The sequence below is a fragment of the Camarhynchus parvulus genome, chromosome 2, assembly GCF_901933205.1.
Source record: "Camarhynchus parvulus chromosome 2, STF_HiC, whole genome shotgun sequence".
NCBI classification, from domain to species: Eukaryota; Metazoa; Chordata; class Aves; order Passeriformes; family Thraupidae; genus Camarhynchus; species Camarhynchus parvulus.
This window is the reverse complement of record NC_044572.1, coordinates 3314536-3341290: the sequence shown is the minus strand read 5'-3', so window position 1 is coordinate 3341290 and position 26755 is coordinate 3314536. Positions and strand designations below refer to the sequence as shown.

General features: G+C 40.2%; 1 protein-coding gene across 1 annotated transcript in view; it reads right to left on the bottom strand.

The window, feature by feature from the left end:
* LOC115901093 (vasoactive intestinal polypeptide receptor 1-like) overlaps positions 1-26504 on the bottom strand; it is a 29523-nt gene extending 3019 nt beyond the window's left edge. Inside the window, exons 1-12 of the mRNA XM_030943418.1 lie at positions 26235-26504; positions 15343-15442; positions 11854-11961; positions 11005-11114; positions 8682-8779; positions 6662-6794; positions 6081-6234; positions 3950-4010; positions 3026-3095; positions 2393-2484; positions 1579-1708; positions 312-353 (exon numbers count right to left, since the gene is read on the bottom strand). Of these exons, the coding sequence (XP_030799278.1) occupies positions 312-353; positions 1579-1708; positions 2393-2484; positions 3026-3095; positions 3950-4010; positions 6081-6234; positions 6662-6794; positions 8682-8779; positions 11005-11114; positions 11854-11961; positions 15343-15442; positions 26235-26504 (1368 nt within the window). The remainder of the gene's footprint in view (positions 1-311; positions 354-1578; positions 1709-2392; positions 2485-3025; positions 3096-3949; positions 4011-6080; positions 6235-6661; positions 6795-8681; positions 8780-11004; positions 11115-11853; positions 11962-15342; positions 15443-26234) is intronic.
* Positions 26505-26755: the final 251 nt, after the last annotated feature.

Sequence of the window (26755 nt, the reverse complement as noted above, 5' to 3'; positions counted from 1 at the left end):
AAGCTTTCCATTGAGCCATCATCACGATAGCTATCAAACATAAATCAGGAGAAAAGTGCCCTGACAGGAAACTCAGCAACCATTTTTAAAGGGTCATTGCTTCAAAGTTTATTTTGTGTCCTCCTGCCAGAACTGTATGAATACAAATAAAGTCAACAAAGCCACCAAGGGACAAAGAAAGATGTGGGGATGCCATGGTTTCAGGAGCAGATCAAAGACAGATCTGTTCTGAAAATAGGAAAAGAAATTAAAAAACGAGAGGGAGCTGTGAGTTTTAAAGGTTTTGATAATCTCATGTACTTGCTACTCACCTCTGCATTTGAGAAGCAATATAGGAGAGCAACAACAAAACCCTAGGACAGGGAGGGTAGGGAGAGAAAAAACACGGATATAAAATCTGGAATCAATACCGAACATCGAGTTTCATTCACAGTGTGTGTAGGACAACAAAAATGCATATTTCCCAGCTTTCTATTGGAGTTCAGGCAGTGTGACACTTTATTGAGTTTTCATAATAGAATTAAATTTCTCAGCGGACTGGTGACATTTTATATTTATTATTGCCCTTGTCCAGAGACAAAAAAGATTAACTTGCTGTTCACTGTATCCTACAAACAAATTCTCCCTCGGATAAGGCAAGCATGGAAGAGACATCATTTGCAACACATGTCAATGTGGACAAGTTGTGGTGGGGTACAGGGGAAAAGGAATGGGAAAATAAATCAGCTATTCAGTACAAAATGTACCACACACAGGCCCTGACCCTCTCAAATCCATGCTCTGAGTAGTGGAACAGCAAAATCAACAATGAGATATTAACATGGCTCACTACACCTGAAGGGTAAGGGCAGAGCAGGTGTTTATGTCCTCTTATTCACCACCCCTCTTATTGTTATTACGTGTGAAATAATTTTCAATCGGTTCACCTTAATCCACAGACCGGTCTTCACGGTGTTCTGTCATTGTTATTCAATAAGCATAGATATTTTATTTATTTGGTGATTATTCATACAAAGTCTGACCCAGAGATTTCAAATAATAAGGGAGCAAACAACAGAAGAGCTCATGAAGGAGTGAGATGGGATGTGTGCATTGAATTTGGATGCATTGATAAATCCTGCTCTAAGAACCAGCCTGAAGTGGGGTGGTGTCACTGACATAGTTATGAAAAATCCTTTTGCCACGGTTTCTTCTCCTGGCAAGATGAGAAACCTTGGCTTCTCCATGCTTTTCTCCTCTGGAATGTGATTTGGAGAATCGTTTACATGTGAATTGTTTTTACTTGATGACCAATCACAAGTCCAGCCGTGTCAGGACTCTGGTCAGTCACAAGATTTTATTATTCATTCCTTTCTAGCTTTCTGATGTCTCCTCTCCCTTTCTTTAGTATAGTTTTAGTATATAATTTTCTTTTAATATAATATAATATAACATTATATATAATAAAATAATAAATCAGCCTTCTGAAACATGGAGTCAAGATTCTCATCTCCTCCCTCGTCCTGGGGACCCTCAAACACCACCACAGGGTGGCACAGACCAAACATGTCAGGGCTGTTCAATTTTTGCCCACCTTACCTGAAATGAGCCCAGGCCCAGCTCGATGTAAAGCCGAGCCTCCAGCCCAGTGCTCTCAGGGAAAAATGCAAACACAATGTAGTGCACCCCAAAGAGGGGGATCAACAGTAACGTGGACTTTGCAAGTCTCCTGGAAATGCAAGAATTAAAGAACAAGGCACTGTTAGAAACAGGGAACGAGTGACAGCAATTGTATGTAGGAATATTTTAAAATTCAGAGAACAGCTCCAAATGGAGGCAGCTGCATTCGTTTGGATGAAGAAATTTGGAGAAGTTGTGGAAAGGTCTTGTGACTGCACTGGTGGGATCCCCAGTGGTTGTGAGGGGTTTGTACACAGCCAGGACCAGGCTTAGTCCTGTTACTGCATCTTTCTCTATTTATTTTTATCTATTTTATTTTATTTATATATATTTTATTTTTTCTCTATTTAATTTATCCTGTTACTGGAAAGAATTTATCCTGTTACTGCAAAGAGTTTATCCTGTTACTGCATCTTTCTCTATGTGGCCATTTGTGTGGAAAGGACTGGGAGTGAGATGGATTAATCACCTGACATTTGGTTTTAACACTTTCAAGCTTTTGAAGTTTTATACTTTATTGTTTTACTTTTCTCTTTGTCCCTGACATATGCACCCCACCCTTTTTGCTCTGAAATAAAAATGACATGTGATATTTGGGATGAAAAAGAAAGTTCACATTGTCATTTCTTCTCTATCTATTAGAAGAGGAGCAGATCATTCTGTTCTCCTACCCATAAAAAATTCCTTGCAGCAGTTAGAACAGGTCAGACCTAAGAGACACAGAAATACTTACACAAAGTGGCTTGAATGGCTCCCTCCTCCCTCCTGGGATTTCAATTTATGGACTAGAATCCTGATCACATTAATGAATATAATAAAGTTAATCTGTAAAGACAAGACAAAATCTGTAAATTTACTACAATCCAGGACATGTTTCCAGTTGATACAAATAACTAAAAATCCCCACTTTTAGGAGCTGCACTGCTATAAACCAGTGCTTATCCCTTCTCAGCTCAGGTCAATAGCTTTACAAATAATAATTATATTTCCCACCAAAATATAATTGTACATAAAATATGGTGAAAGTTATATTGAATTATTGTAGACCAACACATCTTAATATCACTTTGTGTCTGATATTAATGCCTTGTACTTCTGCTCAGAACTTTAAATTTAGATTTTAAATTAAGATTTTTAAATTATCTAAAAAAGTCCCCCCTGTTCTCATCATTGTTTGTGACAGGGATTATACCAGATACAGATCTAAAAACCGGATTGCTCCCTCCCTAAATTCAGGTGGTATAAATCTGTGGATAAGGGAGAGGTTTTTTTTTGTCTTAAGTTACAATCATAAGAACTCATTTTAAAAGCACACTAGATAAAATTATCTATATGCAGAAACTCAAGGGAAAATAAAGAACCTTACTAATACAGTTAGCAGGATGGGGCCTTTGATGATCCATAACACCACTCCATTTTCATCATCATCCCAACATCTGAAAGAACAAACAAAACCAGTTGTTTTTTATCTGTACTCTGGGAGGTTCCCATAACACACAAAAGCACTTCTGCCACAGGAAAGGAAAGTGGTGGACACTAAGTTTATATCACTGTCTAAATATCCCTGGTTTCCCTGTAGTCTAAACTAAAGAAAATTCAATCAGCAAGAAGAATCACAGATTGAAGAAGCAAAGCTAAGTAAAAAAACCACATTTGTATTTTTTTAAGCTTCTTTCCTGCTCTTCTTACCACTCTCAAGTCAACTTCTTATTCAACTCTCCTGAGTTTTGAGCAGGTGGGTATAAAATAGAATCTTTTCCAGCTGACGTGAAATGATCTGAAAGCCTTCAGGATAGTTTACAGCACAGAAAACAGGACAGTTAGAGCATACAGAAACAATATTTCTATCTGGGGCTCATGTTAAAAGATACAGATAAAAATAAAATAAAATAATTGACTGGAAACCAAAGAAGAAACTACTGAAGACAATGTTGATTGTTTGGGAAGTTCTGCTTTGAAGAGATTAGGGTTAGTTATTTATGGCTGAATTTATAAAGAAACAGCAATTTTCTTGAAATACAATTATTTCAAGGACTGGGCATTAGGGAACTTAAATGAAATTTCAATAGTTAATATGATATTTCCAGGTTTTCTTACCCCATGTATGGACATAAAAATAAAAAGACCTAAGGTATTTTGTCACTTATGTACAAACTGTAAAAATGAGAGGTACAATTTTGAATCATGAGTTATCTCCCTTACCTTTTTCTGTACACATCTTTTTACCCTCTCAGAAAAACAGAACACCATAAAAACAGCACTTGTGTTCCTTATCCCAGCTCTGACTTACCCAGTGTTCTGTTGATGGATTCGTGTGAGGACCCAAGCAAACATCACAGCAGTGGGAGCTCCTGAGCAAACCAACAGGAACACAAGGGTTGGTTTGAATATCCTGTCCCACTGAATCTTTATTCCAATAGGCTCATGTCATGGACATATTTTTTGAAAAATCCTCTGCTAGGATTTTTTTCTCCTGAGAAGTTGAGAAGCCTCAGAAACGAAATGAAAAAATGATTATCTGCTGCTGTGGAATGCAACAGGTGCATCTTTGATTGGTCCATGTGAGTTGTTTTTACTTGATGACCAATCACAGTCCAGCTGTGTCTGGACTCTGGTCAGCCACAAAATTTTATTATCATTCCTTTCTATTCCTTGCTAGACCTCCAATGAAATCCTTTCTTCTATTCTTTTAGTATCGTTTTAGTATATAATTTTCTTTTAATATATATCATAAAATAATAAATCAGCCTTCTGAAACATGGAGTCAAGATTTTTCATCTCTTCCCTCATCCTGGGACCCTTGCAAACACCACCACAGGTTCACAGTGCAGCAGGGTGGATTAAAGGTCAATTTATGGGTCAGACAATTTTCAATAACTTTATGGAAGAATTTAATTTGTAGTTCAGGGAAAGGGAAAAAAAAAGAAAGGAATAAAAGGGCAGGAGAATGAAATCATAACGAAGGAGAATAGGGGATTTTGTGAAACCACATTTTCAGAAATAAATGTAAATAATTTCTTGAAGGCTGGGGTAGGAATTACAAGCACTTATGAAGCTGAGGTAAGCATTTATTTAGCTGGGGCTCTTTTATCTTCTGGATTGTGGCCAACAAAGACCCTTTGTACAGCAGCTGGAAGAGTTCATACTTTTGTCCTAGAGATTCTACTAATCACCCCAGAACAATCGGTTGATAAGAATTCCATGAAAATTTATCTGTATCCAGTGATTTCTAGCCTTGCTTTATCACTGCTTATTCTTCTGTCCTACGTTTCTGACTGGGGATTTTTAAGGCCTATAAAGCAGAAATTGCTTTTTCTCTCCTCCTGTGGAATTGAATTTCCAAAGACTAAGTGACTTTCAAAGCTGTCACAAAAGGGATTCTAGTGTGAAACAGGGGAACCTACAGAAATATAGGGAATTTCTTTCTAAGTATCATTTGAGATGAGTGGGAAGGGCTCAGAATTTGTCCTTCCAAATTTTTGCCGTTTGCTCAACTCCTTTAAGCTGGGACCTTGTTAAATTCAAGTTGGCTTTTTAATTAATGAAAATAAATATTTCCCTCCACATCATCTAAGATGAGAGTTATCCCTGAGGTATCTCTCACCTTCCACTGATTGCAGAAGGAGATGAGGATTATCACATTATTAATTGAGTTGTTTGCTTTCTTATCTCAAGTTGGCCATGATTAATCAAGGGCTGAGAGTCTACTTTCAGACAACCCTATTTGGAATAGCTCCAAAAAAAATTTTGATTACATTAAATAAAGTCTAAAAATCTAAAGGTGAAGGATAAATTAATATTTATTCAGTATAATTTGGATTTCACTTCTAAGTCAAAAAATGTCATTGTAACTACTCAGTTTGGGTGTCTGCAGTTTAGACCAGCCAAGGTGAGACATGGGAATATCTGAGAGTCACAATCAACAATTCTGAGCGGTGAACGAAATCCTGTTTATTTCACATTCCTAGTCTGAATATCAGAGATAACTTCAATTGCTGTATCACCTCAAAACATTCCTTAAAGTCAGGAGATCTCTGAAAATAAAGGAAAAACAGAGCTGTTTGATTCCTAGGCCTGGACTCACATGATTTAAGATTAATCTGTCAAATTCTGCTTGCTAAAAACAAAAGGCAACTTAGTCCCCCAAAGTTCTTTAGTCAGTGGAGGAATTCAAGATCTTTCTAGGATATTATCCAGCCATATCACTCATCCTCTTGAGGCCTGGATTATTCACCACCATGGTGCAAATAACTGAGATATAAAAGGGAATACAATGACACAGCAGTGCTGGATGAACGGGGCACTTCCCTCTGTAAAGTGTCACTTTTGACAGACTCATTTCACCTCAAAACACAGATTTTTATTCAATCCTGCAAACAGCCAGAAATACCGAAGGGAACTAGGAGGAAGGGAGTACTAACCCCAGCCAGTAAATATGAACCACCACACAAACTTCTTGTTGGAAACAAAGGTCAGCAGCAGCAGGGTTTGCAGGTAGATCCCTTCAATGAGAAGCCAGAAGAAATTGGCTAAAATACTGAACTGGAAGAAGGCCACAGCAGCCTTACAAGCAACCTGGAAGTGCAAAGAAAAACCTTTTAGGTCTACTCTTGTTATGGTTGGTTTCTATAGAAGTGTAGGCAAAATTCAATGTTGCCACACAAGAACAAAGAAACAACAAAATTTCTGTATGTTTAGGACTTCATAATTGAAATTAACTTTATTTTAGATTTTTGAAAGGGAAATATTGTTTTTTGGTTTTTTTCTCATAGATTAAATTCTTTACTGGGAGAAACTGTTAGAGCTTTATTGGAGTCAACAGACTTAAATATCAAAGCTGAGTGCAGCCTTAGCACTTGGTCTTTGGGTTTACATAATATTGTTTGTTTAAATATTTCAGTTTTAGCAATAGGAGAAATAGGATGAAAATATCTCCCTGTTGCCTTCAGGTAAAGAATTAAATGTTCAGTCAAGGATGAGAGAAAGAGGGGAGGTTCAGTACCGTGGACATGAGGCAGTGGTCCATAGTTTCATCTGCAAACAAAACAGCATCTTTGGTGAAAACAGCAACTGCTCTCAAGATAAAGGAGACAAACAGGTGCATGTGGATGTAATTCCGTGTGCAGTGGAATTTTCTGGCATGGAAAGAGAAAATAAAAATTGTTCTTTGAGAGAAGTTTCTCAGGGTCTCATCAAAAGTCAAACAGGAGCACACGAGACTGCAGACACCTTGCCAAGCAATAAATGATCTGTCACTATTTGAGAGGCAGACAGAGAGACAGGAGGGAGCAGAGAAGCTGTTACCTTTTTCAGCTAATAAAAATTCCAGGATAATTATCCTTGGATCACCACACATTTAAAGGAGATGCCAGAAGCAGAGAGTAACTGTGGGAGTCTTGGGCTGGATTATGACAATCCCTCTTAATGATTTTTGATAACTTTTTTTATTGAAGAAGCTTGAATCAGGTTTTTCAGCCCCTTTTGGATCAAAGGAAGTATTGAATTGGTGTCAGTCACATGGTATGGGATGGCTGCCAGAGCAGTTGCCCTAAACTGCATTAATCCAAGGGGAAGCAGCTGAGGGGGCTGGGAAAGGGGCTCAGCCCGGAGAAAAGGAGGCTCAGGGGGGACCCTGTGGGTCTGCACAGCTCCTGACAGGAGGGGACAGCCAGGTGGAGCCTTGTTCCCCCAGGTAACAAGGACAGGACAAGAGGAGAAGGTCTCAGGTTGTGGCAGTCACCCAAATTGACATTGGATATTAGGGAAAATGTCTCTATGGAAAGGGTTATCACTACTGGCACAGGCTGCCCAGGGAAGGGGTTGTGATGCCTTAAGTTTTAGCTTTCATGTTTTCCAGATTCTGTACTGCATAGGTGTATAACTCTGAACTTCATATAAAGTGTTAGCAAGTTCTCTTCAGTTCAGTCACACAAAACCATCCTTTTCCAGCCCCAGAACCAAGGACACCATTGCAGCTTCAGGCCCAAAAAGAAAAAAAAAAACCAGCAAATTGAGGAGAGCAGACTGGGAGGAGGGGACTGCATAACCTGAAGCTGTAATTGGATAATTAACCCCAATATGGAAATGGACCAAAACTTATAAAAGTGTGAAAACTCGTGACCTAGCATCCATCTTGGGTCCATCTTGGGTGGAGCCAGGGCCAGGCTTTGCCCAAGGTGTATCCATTGAGGCTTTTAATAAATCCCTACTTTATTCCTTTAACACTGTCTAGACTCTGTTCCAGGGAGCCTCACAAGGCATCAGTTGAGTCCCCACCTCTCTGGGAATTTAAAACACAAGTAGCTGTGGTGCTCGGGGTCCTGGGTTAGTGATGGACTCGGCAGTGCTGGGTTAATGGTTGGACTTGATCTTAGATGTCTTTTCCAGCCCAATATTCCTGTGATTCCCTTTCCCTAGACTGCCCTGTACACATTTTGCTTTGAGCTGAAGGAATGTCCCTCAAGGTTTGGACATATCAGCCTCGTGCTCCTGGGTCGCTCTGTAAGGGCCTTTGAGACTGCCAAGCCCCTCCAGTCAGGGAGATTCTCTGTGCTCTGCCTCAGCCAAACCCCAGATCCGCTTCCTAATAACCAACATCATCAAATGAGGCATTGAAATTTAATTAAATCTCTTTTTTATAGCTCTCAGTTATGGAAGCAATGGCCTTTCACAGAGGGAATGGACAATTTAGGAAACTCTGTTTACAGGACATGAGATAATGTTTCTGCAGAGTCTGTCCTGCCATGCACTGTAGGAATGATCAAAAAAATGTGAAAATTGATCTAAAGTTTGAGCATTTCCACAGTATGGTGTCATTAAGGAGATTAACAGAGACTGCCCAGCTTGGTTGTTTTAACATTTAAAAAATTGCAGCACGAGTAGAGAAGGACCCACCACCACCAAAGGAGTTTTATCCTAGAATGATTAGAAAACAACCATAAAAAAATCCCACAAAACAAAAGCACAGAGAATCTGAGAGAAATTGTCTTAGGCATGCTGAGAAAAAGCCCATTTATATTTACCTGAAGGCAGCAAAGACAATTAGAGCTGTAATGAGCGAAGTCACGGATGCTGCATAGCCAGCGGTGTAGACACGCCAAAATGCAGAATAATAGGATTTCTGTGGGGAAAAAAAGACACAGCCCAATGCAGGTGGTGGTGCTGGATGCATCCTGGGGTGCTCATTCCACTGGGACACATTTCCCTCACTCAGTCCACAATCTTTGTTTTTCATGCTCGAGATCTGTTTCAGGATTTTCCACCACTAAGAAAAAGTTTTCCTTTGAGTCTTACTTAACCCTACACAGGAGAGAAGTTTCACACTCCAAAGGCTCATCTGACCCCTCTGAGCATGTTCTGCAGGAAAATACTAACTGTGATATGTAAACACCTTTTCTCGTGTCAGTACATAAAAACTCTGGAGCACTGAAACGTTCTGGTGGGAGATTTGTGAAGCTCTCGCTTTAGACCTGGGCCAAATTCAATAAGTATTGATTTTCATAAACAGCTATAGCTGCAAGAGAAATAAAACTCTCAATTTGCTGGTGAGAAAGCTGAAACATTGATAAAGAGTTACATCAGGTTGTGAAGGTAATTAAAAACCAAGGAAATCACCTCACAGTCCTTAATTCTCTGGACAATTCTTCCTTGCTGTGTATTGTAGCACTGTAAATTTTTTTTGTAATTCCCTTGTTTTCAATTAAGACCTATATCCTAACAAATCCTAATCTATGTTCTAAAAAAAAAAAAAAGCTTGTTTACATGGCTTTAATATGCAAATTTTATTCTGATTCACTACAAGATCACCTAATTGTTTAAAATCCCAAGACACTAAATTCTCTGAACCCAGTCAAATTTCCTCCTTATAAACCCAGTGGACACTTTGTTCTCTTACTGATCCCAAATCTGTTTATCCAAAAGGCTGCAATTCTAGGCTGAGACAACAAATTAGCAATTTTAAATAGATCCATAAAGAGATCTTGTAACCCTGACATGATATGAATCATCCTGGTGTTTCTGCAATAGTCCTGATCTTTTATACAGTATTTTCAAAACACAGATGAACATTAGAAAAGAGGTTATTTAATTTAATAACCAAGTGTTTCAATTATTTTATCCGGTTTTGTAGGACGGATTAAGAAAGAACACTAAGTACAAAAAACATCATAAGTGCTCACTGCACATACAAAATACAAAGCAAGTGGTTCTATTAGGACACAATTGAGATTTTTACTCACTTCCCTATGTGTGCAGTGCAGCAGAGATTGCTGATCTTATCTTCCTTTTGTAGTCAAACATTGTGGATTTGACAGGAATAATAAACTAAACACAAGCAGAGCACAGACAGCAGCCCTGTGCAGAAATCTGCTATCATTGTGAAATATAAATATAGCTCCTTGCTTGATTTTAGCTGAGACCAGCCAGAAATTATGCCTGGCTTAGCATAATCCAGGGACTGCTTGGAGAAGCCACCTGGAGAGTGAGTTTAGTCTTGTGGGAGAAATCCCATGTGGGCTGGAGGTGTGTGCTCCAGAATGCACCTCCTTTTATGAATTTACATCCCTCTGAACTGTTCAGATTATTTCCAGCATCTTTCTAGAAGGCTTTTAAGCAGTTATTTAAATTTTCTAAGCATTTATTTAAGCTTTAAAAACATTTCTCTTTCCCCAAAGTGCAAAGCACAAATATTCTTATTTACAGAAGGTCATTGAGCTCCAGATATGAACTCCAGTAGGATGAGGAGGAATGTGGAAATTTAAATCATATCAAGATGTGGATGTGAAAGAAATTATGAAGCTTAATTGAGCATGAATGATGATTGTCAGAGAGGAAAAATATTCATTTCCTTCTCCACTGAATACCTGAGATAAAGTGGGCAAATACTCAGTGGCATCCAAGAGTTCCCTCCTAAGGATGTGTATTGACCACCAGATTATAAAGTTAAGAAATATTTCTTCCATGAATCAAAGAAAATCTGGAAAAAAATAGGAAGGATACAAAGTAATTTTCCCTGAAAATAAAAACCCCAATAAACAAAACTGAAGACAGGCGGGTAGGGTTTCCCTGGGAAATGTGTGCATGATGAGGATTTATATCACCTCTGTCAGAGAACCAAATCTTAGTTTGGACAGGTGAACTAAGCATGAGTTTAACCAAGAGGAGACTTTTGGATGAAGAGGAAAGTGCTGACTGCTGCTCACTTGCTTTATGTTAAACCTAATTTGTTAAACGAGTTCTAAGTATACCTAAAAGTTTTGGGTTTAGCACTGAAAACGGGTAATTTTCAGATGTGTGGAGCATCCAGCTACTCAGGAGATGTTCAGAAGCAAGAAATGAAACTCTCACCTGATCCTCAGGTTCTTTACTGGAACCTTCATCAAAGCCACAGGCAATGGTGTATGGTGGGAATGGCTCTGACCAATATTCCTCCTGTGTGCAGTTCCTCTGAAGGAAACCTTCCATGGGAAAACACAGCAGAGAATTAATTTGGGGTGCTGGTGCTGCTGTTCTTTAAGTTTTGATGAGTAGCAACAATTTCTTATCACCCCTTTGATTCCTAAGCTAGGGACTTACAGGTTGAGTCATGTTCAGTGAGATTAGCTGTGAGAATGACAATATTCTCTATATCTACCCTTTAAAAAATTGAGGGACATGTTCCCAGTCATTTCAAGATGCAGTGGGACTTGAGCATTTCATATGGGAAATCAACTCTGCAAATTCATTCCTTCCACAGAGGAAATCAAATTATATATTCACAACATATTTTGGGATTTTGGGCAAAGCCCTGAGCCATCTTTTCCAGGCTGGAAGCTCCATAAAATTTTTGATCTTGGTCCTGCTCTGACTGCAAGATTGTACTGGCTGACCTTAGGAGATTCTTTGTAATATTAATTAATGTACAGTTTTATAAATCAGTGATTCTAGGACATCCCTTTATAAATTTAGCAGCATGGTGCAATTGTCCATTGTATCTACATCACCAAAGGGATTAAATAATTCAGTAGAGCACAACACAAAACACAAGAGTGTCAATATTGACCCCAAGCTGCAATGTGTATCTGGATAATTACTGAATGCTGACTGACATAAGAACATTGTAAATCAGGAAAATATGAAGGAATCCTCAACCACTAGAGTTAACTTAAAATAAAATTTTAAAAAATAGGGATAAGAAGAATAGGAAAAAAATCTTGCCATGTGTACTGGTGAATTCTTCAAAAAATCGTGGGCAGGGAATTCTAACCACTTCCCCAAAAGTGGCTCTGGGCCAGCAGGTTAAACCATCCCAATCTCTGGCACATCCTGTAAAAAAAAAAGTGCCTCTAAATAAAGAAAATCACAGAGAACATCACACATTTGATCTTCCATAATGAGACTGTCTGTGGCTTTCCCACTCATTCACATGCAAGAAGAGCCACAGCAGGACGTGCAGCTCTGCAAATGAAGGAGAGGAGTGTTTTCCTTTTCTCCTTGAATGCATCCTTGCTCACACTTGGTATTCCAGCTGGACTTTCCCCCTCCTTATCTCATGAGAGAATGTACCTGAAATTCAAGCAGACACAATCCCAAAGTCAAATCAATTGGAGCTCTTTTCTCTTGTCAAAACAAAAAAAAGCCACTGAAATAAAAGTATTGAATAATGATTAGCACTCGAGATTTCTCATTACTCCTTTCTCGTTCCTTGAGATTCCTCATTACAGAGTCTAACTGAAATTAAAACTCAGCATTAGCCTCTTTATTTCATGTTTAAAATCTACCAATTTCACTTGGCTTAAAGGAAACAAGGGCTGAAGTCCCAGTCTTAGGCAATCAATGGCATTTTTGTGATGGATTTCCAAAGGGATTAAATTCATCCCAAACTAGAACATCTCAGCATTATAATAAATGACCCCCACTGGGAGTGGGTCTGAATGTGGAATTCATGAGGTTCCCTAAAGCAGAGACTGCTGGCTGATGACACAGGGTGTGCTACTGGCTCTGAGTTCCCTGAAAAGGATTTGCAGAAGTTTCAGTGAATCACAGCTTTGTCACAGCTGCATCACACTGAGGCTTCAAGCTGCTGGCGAGTGGGCGTGGGGGCAGCGCAGAAAAATTGCCAGCATGTAAATGCGCCTGGAACGATAAAAAAAAAGCATCAGGCTCTAACCAAAACTAATCTCTAGGTAGTCATAAGGGGGATATAAAGCAGGGTTTATATAAAGTTGGGCTGGGAGATGTTATTTCCTTCCATGATTCTTCTCTGCGACGGATGACGAGGCAAATCTGAAGTTGTCAAGTTGAAATGTGGAAGCAATACTTGCCTGTAGCTGAGCAAAGTTCCTGACTGACTCTCAAAAGGATAGTCCTGAGAATCTCCCACAGAATTATCCTCACATCACCATGGGGAGGATGAAATTCCTGGTGTACCCAATTTTCCAGGGAAAACAGAGGCCCTCATTCATTAGCTGTAACTTTAATTGTCTCAAATAAGTCAGCTAATTTCAGTTATGTTCTTTTTGTGAACAGAAAGAGACAGAGCTTTCCAGAGCTGATTCATCCCAAATATTGGTGCCTTCTTCCTGAGGACAGGATGAATCACACTCTGCAGACACCTGGCTCTCACTGATGATTACAGCCTAAACTCAGCTGCTAATTGTCAAATTAATGAGGCCAGGTAATATCAGCCCCACTTAGACATGCAGTGGCCCCCACACTTACACTTAGCAGCTGAAGTGTTTTTTTCTTAGAAAAGCTTGGTGGATTTGAGGGGCTGGGTCTAAAAATCTATTTTATTTGGCAATGTGGAGTTAAAAATTCTATTCGTGTGACCTTGTGCAGGAACAGAACCTGCATGTCTTAAGTCATAGAAATGATTTATTTCCAGTGACTTCTACAGTTTATAGCAAAGAAACTGCTGAGTGCAGGGGATGAAAGGGAATTTTTCATCCAAGGTTTTCAAGAGCCTGGTGGTGTCCAAGTCACCCAAAACTCCACAAAGAAAAGTGCAGTAGGAATTGTATGCATGAGTGTTGACACCATGGATATTAAAGTCTTGTTCAGTAACCCAGGAATTTTTAGACAGTGAAGGGGAAAAAAAAAAAAAAAGGTGGAGTTAGGACTTGATTCATTTGACCTATTTTACACATCTGCTCCAAAATTAGAGAAATTTCACCTGGGGTTCTGCTGGTGGCATTCACTGGACACTGCTCTGTACAAGAATAACGTGGAACTACTTCAGAGTAAAATCTCTGCCATGCAGACTGACTCCAGCACAGATTCTCTGTGACTGCTGAGGTTTGACTCTACAAACTGTGATCCCTCTCTTTGTCTTGCTGAGTTCCTGAAAACTGAAACACAAGCAATGGACTTGTACCTATCTTAGTGTAGCTTTATCCTCCAGATAAAATATTTGGGATAAATTAAATTTAAATTAAACTTAAATGATGTTCACAGTTTTTGGATTTTCCCATATTTACCAACAGGCCAATTTTTTTTTTTTGCAAATTTTCCCCAGCTTTAATATTTAATCCCAAAATAGATTGAGAAAGGCTGTAAATATCAGAACAGACTTTTCATTAAAGTCTTATCTGGAGAATAAAAGGTGGAAAGGGGAGCTTTGAGAAGCTCAGAGTAAACAAGGTTGAAGATTTTGAAAAAGTTTTACAGAACTCTCAGAGATTTTTATTTATTTTGTTACAAACAGGATTCTAAACCCATGTCATTATTTTTACGTTGAAGAGGAAGATGCTGGAATGACATCCTGTAATGAAGGTAACAATTTTTGAAAATGCCTAATTTATACCTATATATATATAGATTAATATAGATTATATTTATACCTATATATATAGATTAATATAGATTAATCTATATATATATAGATTTTTTGTGGTGGGTTACTGTGTGTTCTAAGTGCAAAATGTGTCCAAGAGGCATTTTGGACTTTATTAAAGTGTATGTGAGAAATAGCACCAAAATAAAATAGGAAACTAGAAGAGGCACATGAAGCAAGGGAGTGATTGGAAACTCTGCAGAATAATATGAAAGACAAAGGAAATATTTTGGGGTTAGACTCTGATTTTCACCAGGGTGCTAAAGGCAGACTTCCAAGTGCTTCTAAAAATTCTATCCCAACCAAATGCATGAAGAATCTTTGTCTCATAATTCCTCTGCAGACAAAAAACATCTTAAAATTCATGGAACTGAAAAATCTCACTGAGGTGGATTCAAATTTTTCTAAGCAAAACTGACCAGAATAAAACATGGCTGGCTTTTTGAAAGAGTCTGAACATTTAGAAATTCCATGTTGAGTTATTTCTAAGCGTGTTTTCAAAACCCCAGGAGGGAATACCTTACACAGCATTCTAAATATATTTTACAGGCTTTGTTTTGTGTTCATTTTAGTTTTCAAAATTTGTATCATCTGATACACTTCTGAACACCACCCCAATAAATCTTTACAAGCAAATAAATAATGTTTAAAATTGTAAAAATGTAACATTTTGAATAAATTGGGATTTTCTTTAACTTTTTCCCCCCCAAAAGAATATTTTCACCAGACTGGAATGATTCCCAATCTGGTACAATTTCATTAGGGTCTTCAGCACCCTCTGGGGGAGTTTCTTTGGGGTTTTGGATGTAAATAAAGAAAACTTCAGCAATGTGAGACATTCCAAGGCAGGGGATGCCCATCAGGACCTTTACCTTTAAGATCAGGTGAGGCTGATTCGTTGTGTTCTGAGCACAGAGCCTCCTCTTTGACCACCTGCTGGAAAATTTTGCATTCTGGGTGGATTCCTGTAACCTTGGCAAGACAAAAAAAAAAAACAAAAACAAAACCCAACAACAACCAAAAAAAACCCAAAAACCAAAAAAACCCAAAACCAAAAAAACACCAAAAAACCCCACCCCAACCAACAAAAAAAACCAAACAAAACCACAAAAAACCAAACAAAAACTCCCACAAAAAACCCCAAAAATACAAAAAAAAAAAAAAAGAACCCAACCAATCAACGAAAGAAAAATAAAATAAAAGAAAAAATCCACCAAAAAAAAAACAAAAAGAGAAAAAGAAAAAGGAAGAACTTCTGTGATTATCAGAACGAGAAAAGCCAGTTTGTACCTCATGGTTTCTATCTTGAGGTCTATGAATGCGAAAACTCCAGCTGAAGTTGAGTTGCTTTATTTTTTTTTACAAATAGAACATATTCAGCGCCTCTTCTCCAATCTGGATATTTTTATCCCCTTTCCATTGCTGTTGTTTTCCACAAAACTTAAATGTTCACAGTTTTTGGACGTTCATATATTTCACCAACTGGCCAAAACTGGATGAATCCACCAGCTGCGGGATTATTCACATCAAGTTCTTCAAACTTAAATACAGCCTGACCACAGAAATATTTCCTCTCTATAAACCAACTAAAATTAAATAAGTTTATTTAAAGAATGCTCGTCTTGGCCATAATTTTATCTGAATGACTGAAAAATTCTATAAATGTGTTATCCAAGGATGTTGCACACACTTTAGACCAAGGAGTTGCTTCCATTTTAACAGATGAAGAAATGAGAAAAAAAATTAATTATTTGACTGGGAATCTTAAGGAATTTTTTTTTTCTCTTATAGGTAAGGGCACATTTAAACAGTTAAGTGGATTTCTAGACAGCAGTTGTTGAATAGAGTTTAAATTCATCCTCTTAGTTACAGATATTTAGTCCCATTTATTGCCATGTATTTTGCTTGACCTCCATCTCCCCCTCCAGAAGGTTTCCCTTGTACTCCTGTGTCATCACTCCCGTGATTGCGAGATGTTCTTAATGCTCTTAATTACATTATCATTAATCTTCTCAATTAAATGTTCTTAATAACCTACACAACCCCAAAACAGCTTCCCCTGCAAAGGCAAAGAAATCCTGAGACAGAAACTACATGCCAGTGCCTACACTTGATTTATCTCATCTTTTGCAGTCCTTGGGAATTTCAAGGATGTCTCAGTCCCCCAGATGTAAAACATCCCTCAGATGTAACCCACAGTCCAGAAATGGTTGGGATGTTTGAAGGTATCTCAGCCCTCTTGTGTAGATTCTGCATTAATTATGTCAGCCTTGTGTAGAAGTCTCAAGTGCATTATTTGAAATCTCAACTGTGTTATTTGATGTCTCAAATGCTTCTACACCTTTAGGAAACTGAATTAAACTGAGTAAAGAAAGCCACTGAACTGTACTCAGAGAACTGGATACTGGACCAAATATTGGGATCTTCAAGACATAGGGAGTCTTATATGGAATAAAAATTCTCTTTTTTTGTTTTGTTGCTTGCTTCGTTCTGACCTATGCTATTTAAGACAAAGCCAGGGGCTCAGTTAACAGGGATTTTAATGGAAAAATAATGGACTGAAGACTTTTCAATATATTTTTGAGGAAGACTGTAGGCCCTTTTAACCTCTAATGACTTTAAAAAGTCAGTGCAGATGCAAACATCACATCTATATTGCCTTTTCAATCTCAGAAAACTGATTTATTGGCTTTCAAAATGTTTTCAGTCAGCAGAGCAACCAAGATTTCTTTCAGCTTCCACAGAAACATTACTGGAAGTTATGCAGACTATTCCATCTCAGCAATAATATCTGCCAAGGGGCAAAAATTAGAGCACAACTTCATCTTTAAAAACCTCTAAAAATTCTGCCTACATTTGAGTTTTAAAGTAGCATAGGCAGACTTGTCTTAATTATGAGGCCCCAGAGATGGTTCATCCATGCTAATATTAGAACAGAAAGAGGATTAGGGGCACTGCTTGAAAAGAAGTTAAGACATTGTGCTTTTTTATGCCTTATATTACTCCAGTGGGTAATTCAAAATACATTTTATAAATCAGCATGAGTGACTTAAAATAGTACTTTTTGCTCTTCAACTAGAGTAACTCAATTCTGAAATGAAAATTTTCAGGTATTAATAGGATCCCTGCTCATTACTTTACATTTAAACAGACATTGCACTTTGCAGTTTGCCCACATAACAAATGAATTCTCTGAGTAGAAGTAACAAAATAATTGCTCCATAAATCTCTCAGTATTTCAGTTCATAAAGGTGGATTCAGCTGGACAGGAAAAAATGCCATTCCTCTACTTCCTGGGATTCCTGGATTCTGTTACAGTGATAATTTTGTATTTGGAATATTCTTAGGTTTGGAGTTTAAAAGTCGTGACAATTTGAGATGATGCTCTGCCATCTAGACTGAGTCCTCTGTGAAAAGGTTATGGTAAAAGACATAGCCCAAAATGCAAAACAAACCACAAAATTTGCAATGTCTTAGGAAAAAAGCACTGAGGAGTGATGGGATAAATAAACTCCCACCTCGTGCCAGAAAAGCTGGGAATCCCAGAAACACACAGAGTAAGTTCTCAAAAAAAAATCAGAGGGGGAAGAGTTATGTTTTCTCCAGAAGTCAGTCTGAGAGACACAGGCAGGTGGAATGAGGGACACTGAGGGAGTGTGCCAGACTCCTGCTGCTCAAAGCAGGCTGCACCTCCTGTCTTCTCTCCCTGGTGAATCCACACCTGCTGTACCAGAGCTTCAGTCACCATTATTCATCAGAGCTCTTGGAAGAATGGAGTTCTTCATCTGCAATGGCTGGGGAAGCTCATACCCCACCTCTAGGAAGGTGGTACTGCCTTGGTTTTATACACGACAGAGGAATTGCTAAAAGAGGTCCAGGTAGTCCTGCCTATGAAATTTATCTGGTGATAAATCATCGGAAGAAAAAAAAATTGATGATTTCTTTTGGAAATCCTGATCCACTGGTAGTGATACCCAGAGGCTGGGGAGGTGCTGGCACAGGGTGCCCAGAGAAGCTGGGAATGCCCCTGGAAGTGTCCAAGACCAGGCTAAGTGTCAGAGCCCAGGACATTCCTCTGGCTGCCCTGGAGGACTCAAGACTGTGGCAGGGGGCTCAGAGACCTTGGCACGGAGTCAAAAACACCTGTGCCTTCAATTTTAACCCTTAAAAAAATTACCAACTTTGTGCGAAGATTTACAAGCCACAAGGGTTTGAATAGAATGATAGTGAATTTATCACAGGGTGAAAAAGTAGAATTTTAGAGATTGAGAATGGGGGTTCAAGAAGCAAAATAGAAAAATCTGAGTGTATCCTGTCTTTCTTCTTCTTCTTCTTGTCCTCCATCTTCTGCTGCGATGGTGACACTTCTACATTAGTTTAAGGTAGAGACGGACTGTCTAACATAGGTAATAGGTATTAGAAAAGTATAGTAAATAAAGTACACGCAGTTTCTAGTATAAAAAACTGACACTGCCCCAAGGGCGGTCAGTATGCCATGGACTGACCTGCTGGATAGACCTCAGCAGGTCAGAGAAAGAATGTTATAGATAAGAGAAAATAAACAACATTTAAAAACAGAGCTGAGCAATCTCCACTTCTTCTTCAGTCACGGGGCTGGGAAAAAAGACTCTAATACTTCAGGAACCATTTCAGCAACACAAAACCTGAGAGGAGGACAGGGCTTGGAGCACCCTGGGATAGTGGAAGATGTTGGGGTTGGAACGGGCTGATCTTTAAGGTCCCTTCTAAAGAGAGTGGTAAAGAGAAAGAAGGCAAGAGCATGGTAAAGAGGATGAGAGAACGTGAGGTTCCTGTTACAACACAATAAATCTTCTGTGCTGAATATTCTAATTCCCACTAACCAATCTAGTACAAGATACAAATCCTATAGCATTTACATGCAGCCTATAAGAATCATTATATTACCATACTGTGTTACATTTTAAACCCTAAAAACTCCTCTTTGGGCCCCTTCTGCCAAGCTAGTGGGGTCTGCTCTGACCCTTGGACCTGTCTGCAAGCAGAGGGTGTTGTTTCATCAAAAGGGGATTTCCTTCAGCCAGCCACACCATTGTTTTCCAGTTGTTCAGTAACTGAGGTATCTCAAAGCTTGCTTTCATTTCAATCTCACTTATAGTTTCTATATTCTCAAAATCTTTTGCCAGGCAATCATATTCATAAGGTTTTCCTGTTTCATCTTCCCCAACACCTTCCAACTCAGCCCATTCTGGGATTCTTTGATACCCACTGTGGTACTGCAGTAAATCCCACTGACACTCACAGGTAGAGCAATTAATCATTGGTTCAGATTTGTTTCCTTCTGGGTTCTGGATTTGGGGTGGGCAGGGCTACAACCACAGGAGCCCAGAAATATTATCACAGACCAAGGACATTAAATATTAAATGTGGAAACCCAGGGCACTGGGAATATTTCTCTGTCTGCTCTGGGGTGCCCTGACCCCCAGGGCAGCACTGACTTTGACCCTCATCCATGGAGAAAGTTTCCCAGACTTCAAGATAGACTGGAATCCACAAAAGTGTGAAATAGATTATAGAGAGCAGTGCAGGTGTGTCACTTGGTGAGAAATAGAGGTTTTGGGATTTTTAGTGTGTTGTGGATGGAAGCAAGATGGAGGGCACAGGGTGTCATCCTGGGTTTCTTCTTCATGCTTCTTCTTCCTTCTTCTCCATGGGTTTGGGTGGCATTTTGTAATTGGGCAGAAAAGTCCCCATTGCAGCTCTGTGGGATCAGTTATTGGGTTAAAAGAGAAAATAATCCAGGTGTCAGTTCTTAATTGGATAGTTTAGTCTTAAAAGACCTTGGAACAAGAGATTGTTGGCCATTTTGTGCCTTCTGATGAAAAGCTGCTGAACTCCCAGCAGTGAGACTGTTTTACTGATAAGAAATAATAAACACTTGAGTCCCAATATGAACTACTGTCTCAAGGGCCTTCAGTCCAGACCCAGAGAAAGCCACAACTGGAACCACCACAATTAAATATCACTGACACTTCAGGGTTTCAAAATCAACATCAAGCCCTATTTTAGATGTAAGCTACAGGCTATCCCAACAGAAGCCAAAACAGGGCTGGTGTTATTAATTTATAAACATACAGCCTCACTCAAAGTAATCCTACTGTTGGACAGGAAAAAAAGAAAAAATATTACACATATACAAGAGCAGTGATGATGCTTCAATTCGTTGGTTTTCCTCAGGCTTTGAGAAAAACAAAGACATAAAACCATTGTACAGTTAAAGAAAAGCCTTGTGGGCAGAGCATTACTTGTGATTTGTTGTCTATGGCTTATGTTCTGTTATTAATCTCACAGCGCCTTGAGTGAAAAGTTTTTGCCCTGATCTGCCTGCAAGTGTTGTGTGATGGGGCTTTCTAAAAAAGCAGGAGCTCTGCATTTGGTGCAGGGACATTTTATGGCAATTTGGGAGGCATCTGCCAAAAAGTTGGCTTAAGTAGGGAAAAAGTAGCTCCTGCTCACTATAAAAAAGGAAAATTTAGGAACCAAAGCAGAGCAGAGCTTTCTGAGGCAGACAAATCCAATGTGGCACAGTGTTCTATGCCACAACAAGAAGTGTAAGAGGCTGATTTAAGATGTTATTCCTTGGATCAATATTTCCCAGCATCTCAGCAGTAACTTGGCCTGACTCTCACTCAAAATCACAGTGGGGTGCTTTCATTCCAAGATTCACACATAAAACTTTGAAATTTTAGGAAATGTTGTGGACACTCTTCAAGGAATTGAGCTTTGCATTCCTGAGCATCATAGCACAGAGGGGTTTTTTTACTGGATTGAATGTTACTGACCAGTTTGAGTCAAAGTTCACAGGGGTATTTTGATTTCTAGTCCTTACCATGAAAACAATCTTGCCTGGAACACAGTGAACACTAAAAAATCGCCTATGACAACCATGAACATGCTAAAAACCCGAGACAGTTTAGAGAGACAGATGTTGGGCTTGCATTTAATTTTAGACTTCGTTTTCTTCATATCTTGTAAGGTTATTGCACTGAAACCTTAAGTGGCTTATTCACTGAGAGTAGTATAACATTGTTTTCTATTTCCTCTGTTCCATGATAGTTTATTTATTTCCCCAAATCTACACAGAAAAATCAAAGTAATGGCACTTTGGGCTTAGATATACTTATGTTGGACAACAGGAAATTCAGCAAGCACTGGGAGGAGTGTTTCTAGCAACATCTTCATGCCACACTTAGCGCAATTTAATTAAAAGCAATCTTTCCTGAGAGTCCATTCAAAAATGGTGTCCCTAAGCTGCTGTGGGGGTAGAAAAACTGTAATTTAGATGTCACACAAAAGACAGATCTTCACTCATTAAGAAGTCCATTAGCCCACTTGGGGAAAAGTAGGGACATTTTCTATGCTCTCTGAAAATCAGGGAAGTGCTTCAAAGCTGGGCACTGAATATATTATTCACCATTGAAAAAGCAATTCCAGGGGATCAAAGAGCCAGCAGTAACACTCAGTCTTTCTTGAAAATTAATCAAAGCTCGAAGAATTGGCTGAATTCATTGACAAGATGAGGGGGCTTCAAGAACTTGAAGGCTCTTTCCAGTGATCTGTTTCAGCTTCCCATGCCCTGCAATCCTAAAGCCTCACAAATGGGTTTTACATCAAGTACATAAATCATTGACTGAGAATATTCATCACTGCTCTTTCTGCCTCCTCAGCTTGCATTCACCCAGATCCCATCTCAGATATGCTCTGAAATTAATCCTCTACTCCCAGTTCCCTCTGTCTGTGCTTTCCCAGTTCTTCTGATAAGACTCTGATGCCTGAATATTTTAGTTCTCCCTCACACAGAGTTGTCTGCCATTCATGTCACACACAGACTCCCACCCTGGAGGATTAAAACTCACCTGGTATTTTAGAATACAGAAAAGCACAGCAAAGACAACTCCTGCATCCCCATTTTTAAGGGTGGAATGAGGTGTTTTGTTAGTCCTGAAAGTTGGCCAGGATTGCCAAAGACATCAGGCAGGAGAATCAGGACATTTGAAATACACACATTTTTTCAGTGAGATTTTAACGGGAACGGCTTTTAGGATGGAGGAAGATTCATGGTAAAAAAGAAGACAGGTTGAATAACAGACAAAGAAAACCTCAGCCTTTTTCATAAACTTCCCAGTCTGTTGAATGTGTCTAAACCTTCCATCTGCTAAACTCCCCAAAAAGCCAAGTGCTAATTAAAAATCTTTGAGACTGGGAAGTGCAGGGCACTGAAGCCAATTGTCACATGTGCTTTGGAGGGATCTGGAGCCCACCCTGAGCTCCAGGAGCTCCTGTCCATTTCACAGCCACATTCCCAGGCACTGCCCTAAAAACCTTCCTGTCCAAGCCCTGGCCTGTGAGTAATTCTGGGATATTTATAACGCCATGTGTGTAATGCTGTGCTCTGTCAGAAAACAAGAAACTGTAAAAAAAAATAAAGATTTCTTAAGCAGTAAAAAAAAATCAACTCAATTCTTACAAGCTCAATTGCATCCATCTAGGTTTCTTCCACCATCCCCAAGCCATGATTGACACTGTGGGCTCTGGAAAGCACCAGGTGAGCCCGGCAGTGACAGAACTCCAGTGCCCAGCTGTGAATTCGGCTCTCACACAAAGTCCTGCCCTCAGCCTCCAGCTCTGACACCATCCTGAGCCCAGGAGCTTCCAACCCCCAAGCTAAAGGCTCATTTCCAATCCTTCTCTTCAGTCAGTTAAGTAGATTATTTCACGAGTCTTTTTGGCTGAAAATGACTACCTAGAGGATATTTTCTGTGTTTGTTTTCTCTCTCTAACTCGATTACCTGTGGAAGAAGGGAAGCTGAGACACTGATTGCCTCACAGTCATTTAGAGGAACATATTTACATATTTTCAATATTGTTTTCAAGACACTGAAGCAATTCTTGAATGCTCCTCTGTGGATTGGACTGTATTTATATGACTGTGTTTAACTGCATGACCTTACAGAGAACAGCACTTGCTATGCATATTTATCCATGTATATCATTATATTCATTCACTCATAGGTATTCTTTATGAGACAACACAGCCATACTAATTTATCTTGTTTATGAATGTTGTGTAATTAGTATTACCTTGAGAAAAATTAATTTATCACTCCTCTTCTTAATTGAGTAGAGCACTTAATTATTACTAATGCTTGAAGAATAACAGAACACTAATAACTGGGGATCCCCATTTTCTGCTATTGCAAGTATCCCTGTAAATTAAAGAGAAATTTCTCCTTTTCTGTATCATTTTTTTTTGCCTGCAGGTGGGATTTGTGTCATCTAATCCCAAACTCCTGGAACCTGGAAGTCAAAGTCCTACAGCAAGTTCATTTAATTGATCTGTATTCTTGGCGTGTTTCCATCTCTTCCCAGCAATACTGAAGAAGGCTCAATGAGTAGCTTTAGACCAGATTCCTAATTTTAGACGGTTAATTGTAGATGATTAATCTAAATTCCCCCATCAAGCCTCCCTTAATGATCAGTGAAAGGAGACAAGCAGTTCCAGGGAAGGATTCCTCCTACTTTGCTCAGACACCTGTTTGAGGACAGTGACTGCCTGTACAGGAGCCTGTCTCCCTTCATTAACTCCCTCCAGGCTTAAAAAAAAACCCTAAAAACAGATTATTCCACACATCCAGCTCCCCATGGAGAAGAATTGAAGGTCTGAGGGACCAGGCTGGCAGAGAAAGCACAAACTAAACAGAGAAATTGAGACACCCAGGTTTGTTTCACTGGGAGCTCAGCATCTTGCCATGGGTTTGGATCCCCGTGTCCATGAGCACAGTAATTTGCTGAAGGGATTGTACAGCTCAGGGGTGACCCACCTGTGTTTCCAGCCTCAGCTCCATTCATTAGATCAGACCAAAGCCCTTCCCAGAAATGGGAAATGTGGGGGTTTGGAGAGGAAAGCAGTTTAGCACAGCAGGGAGAGCAGTGAAGGCAGAGTCTTTTCTGCTCTTTGTCCTCTGCTTCCTGAGACTCTGAACTCTTTAAGGCGTAAAAAGCCATTTTTAGGCATTTCAGCCTCCTCTGCTCTCTGTTCCCTGTCACTTACCAGTGAATGGTAATTCTTTTAGTGTCAAGGACTCTGTTCTGCAAGGCACAAATGCACCCCTGTGGAGCTGACAGGAGGTAGCAGTGCCCAGCTCCACAGAGGAAGTTTTCAGGATTAGCCCTCTGCTTCCTTTTCAGATCTGATTAATGACTTATTTGCAGAATCCATACAGGAATTATTTCTCTGCTCAGACATGATCCTTTGAAACAGGAGGGGATTATTCCCTCAGTACATCCCAGGGGTCTCAGGCCTTCCCTTACCCACTAAACATGCAAGGAGACCTAGACTGAGACACAAACCCCACTGAACATTCAGAGCGCTGCCTCCCACCAGACATGGAGCTGATGTTCACATTTTGAGGCCAAAAGCTGTGTAGATCATGCAGTTCACAGAATTTCTCTTGTTATGGGCACAGCCTGCTGCAATATGCTGCAATATTAAAATGATGTATGGCAGCCCCCAGATGTGCACAATCCATCACTTTGGATCAGCTCCACTCTGCTGACAGCTGCAAGAATGAGCTGTGCCTCCTTTAGGTGTAGAAAAGGCTGGCCCAGATGCCAAAATCACTTTACCTGCAGCGGTCTAAGCCTTTAGGCTGCCTGGTTTTGCATGGAAGAGCAGTACTACCCATGATAACAGCTGCACTGGTGAGGTTTGCACTGCAAGGACACACAAGCTATCCCTTGTACATAAATCTGTGTAAATACAGAGGAAACTACAAGATCCGGGGGTTGTGCAGGTGTGAAAATTTACATCCCATGTCCCACTGTTTGGAAATGAAAGGCCAGCATCAGTCTGTCATTTAGGCTCTCACAGTTCTCACAGAGGAAAGCAGGCCCTAGAGAAGCACCCACTCCATCTGGCTTTCCCAGGACAAGATGGAATGTTGCCTAGGAAGGTGACTCTGTCTTGCCTGCTGAATCCCAGCCCACGCTGAACATCTCACTGTGAAATGAGTAAAGTTTGAATTAACGAGTCCCCGGTAATTACACCCGGAGGAAAGGTTCCAAACTCTTCCCTCAGGCTGAGCATCGAGGGCAAAGAAGAGACATTTCCGAGCTTGGATTTGCACTAATTTTTGTTAAGCATCCCAGGCAGGGGCAGGGGTGGAGTGTGGAGATCAGGGAGGGATGGCTGTGCCTGGATTGTGTCCCTGGGCTCATCCATCTTCCCTGATGTCCAGTGGCACAGGCTCACCTGCTGCCCTCAGAGCACACAGACACGAGACAGTTCATGCTCCTGCTTGGTGATTTCAGAAACCTCCAGCTCTGAAAACATCCCTGTCCTCTCAGACAGGTAAAAGTCCCCATCCATCAGGAGGAACTATTCCTTCCTAGCTATCCTCCTTGTCCTGCAAAGTTGCCTTTCTCAGGACAGCTGGGACAGCCACCTGTCCCCTTCTGTCTGTCTAAAGCCCTGCTACAGCCATTCTGATTTGGGGATGCTCTTCTGTCCTCTGCAAACTGCAGTTCTAAAGAATGGAAAAGTCATCTATTAACAGCACCTTGAGGCTGGAAAATTTTCATGCAACGAGCTCGGTCAACACATTAACTCGAGGATAATTTTTTATTTCCTTCCCTCTAACATCTCTGTCTCGTTTTATATTTCTCTTGTGAATCCTTTCCTTGTTTTTCTTTCTTTCTGCCCGCTCCCCATTAGGAGAAAAGTTACCCAGCTCCTGCGGACTTTCCCCCACCCCGGCTGCAGTGGGGCAGCTGCGGAGCCATCCAGCTGTGGCCGGGCTCCAGATGTGCGCTCCCCCCGCCCCAGCGGTTCGCACTCACCAGCGGCAGCAGCAGCCAGCGCAAAGTTCGCATCCTCCGCAGCAGCCGCCGGCTCCTGCCGCTGCCTCTGCCTGTTGTGATGCTGCCAAAAGCCGAGGCTCTGCCCGCCCCCACCTGCCCAAGGCCCGCCCCGAGAGCCTCGAAGCTCCCGGAGCATCCCCACCGCAGGATGGGAGCGGAGGGAAAAGGATTCTCCAGTGTGGAAACCCTCCAGGGCATCGGGAATATTTGTCTGCTCTGGGGTGCCCTGACCCCCAGGGCAGCACTGACTTTGACCCTCATCCATGGAGAAAGTTTCCCAGGCTTCAAGACAGACTGGAATCCGCAAAAGTGTGAAATAGATTATAGAGAGCAGTGCAGGTGTGTCACTGGGTGAGAAATTGAGATTTTGGGATTTTTAGTGTGTTG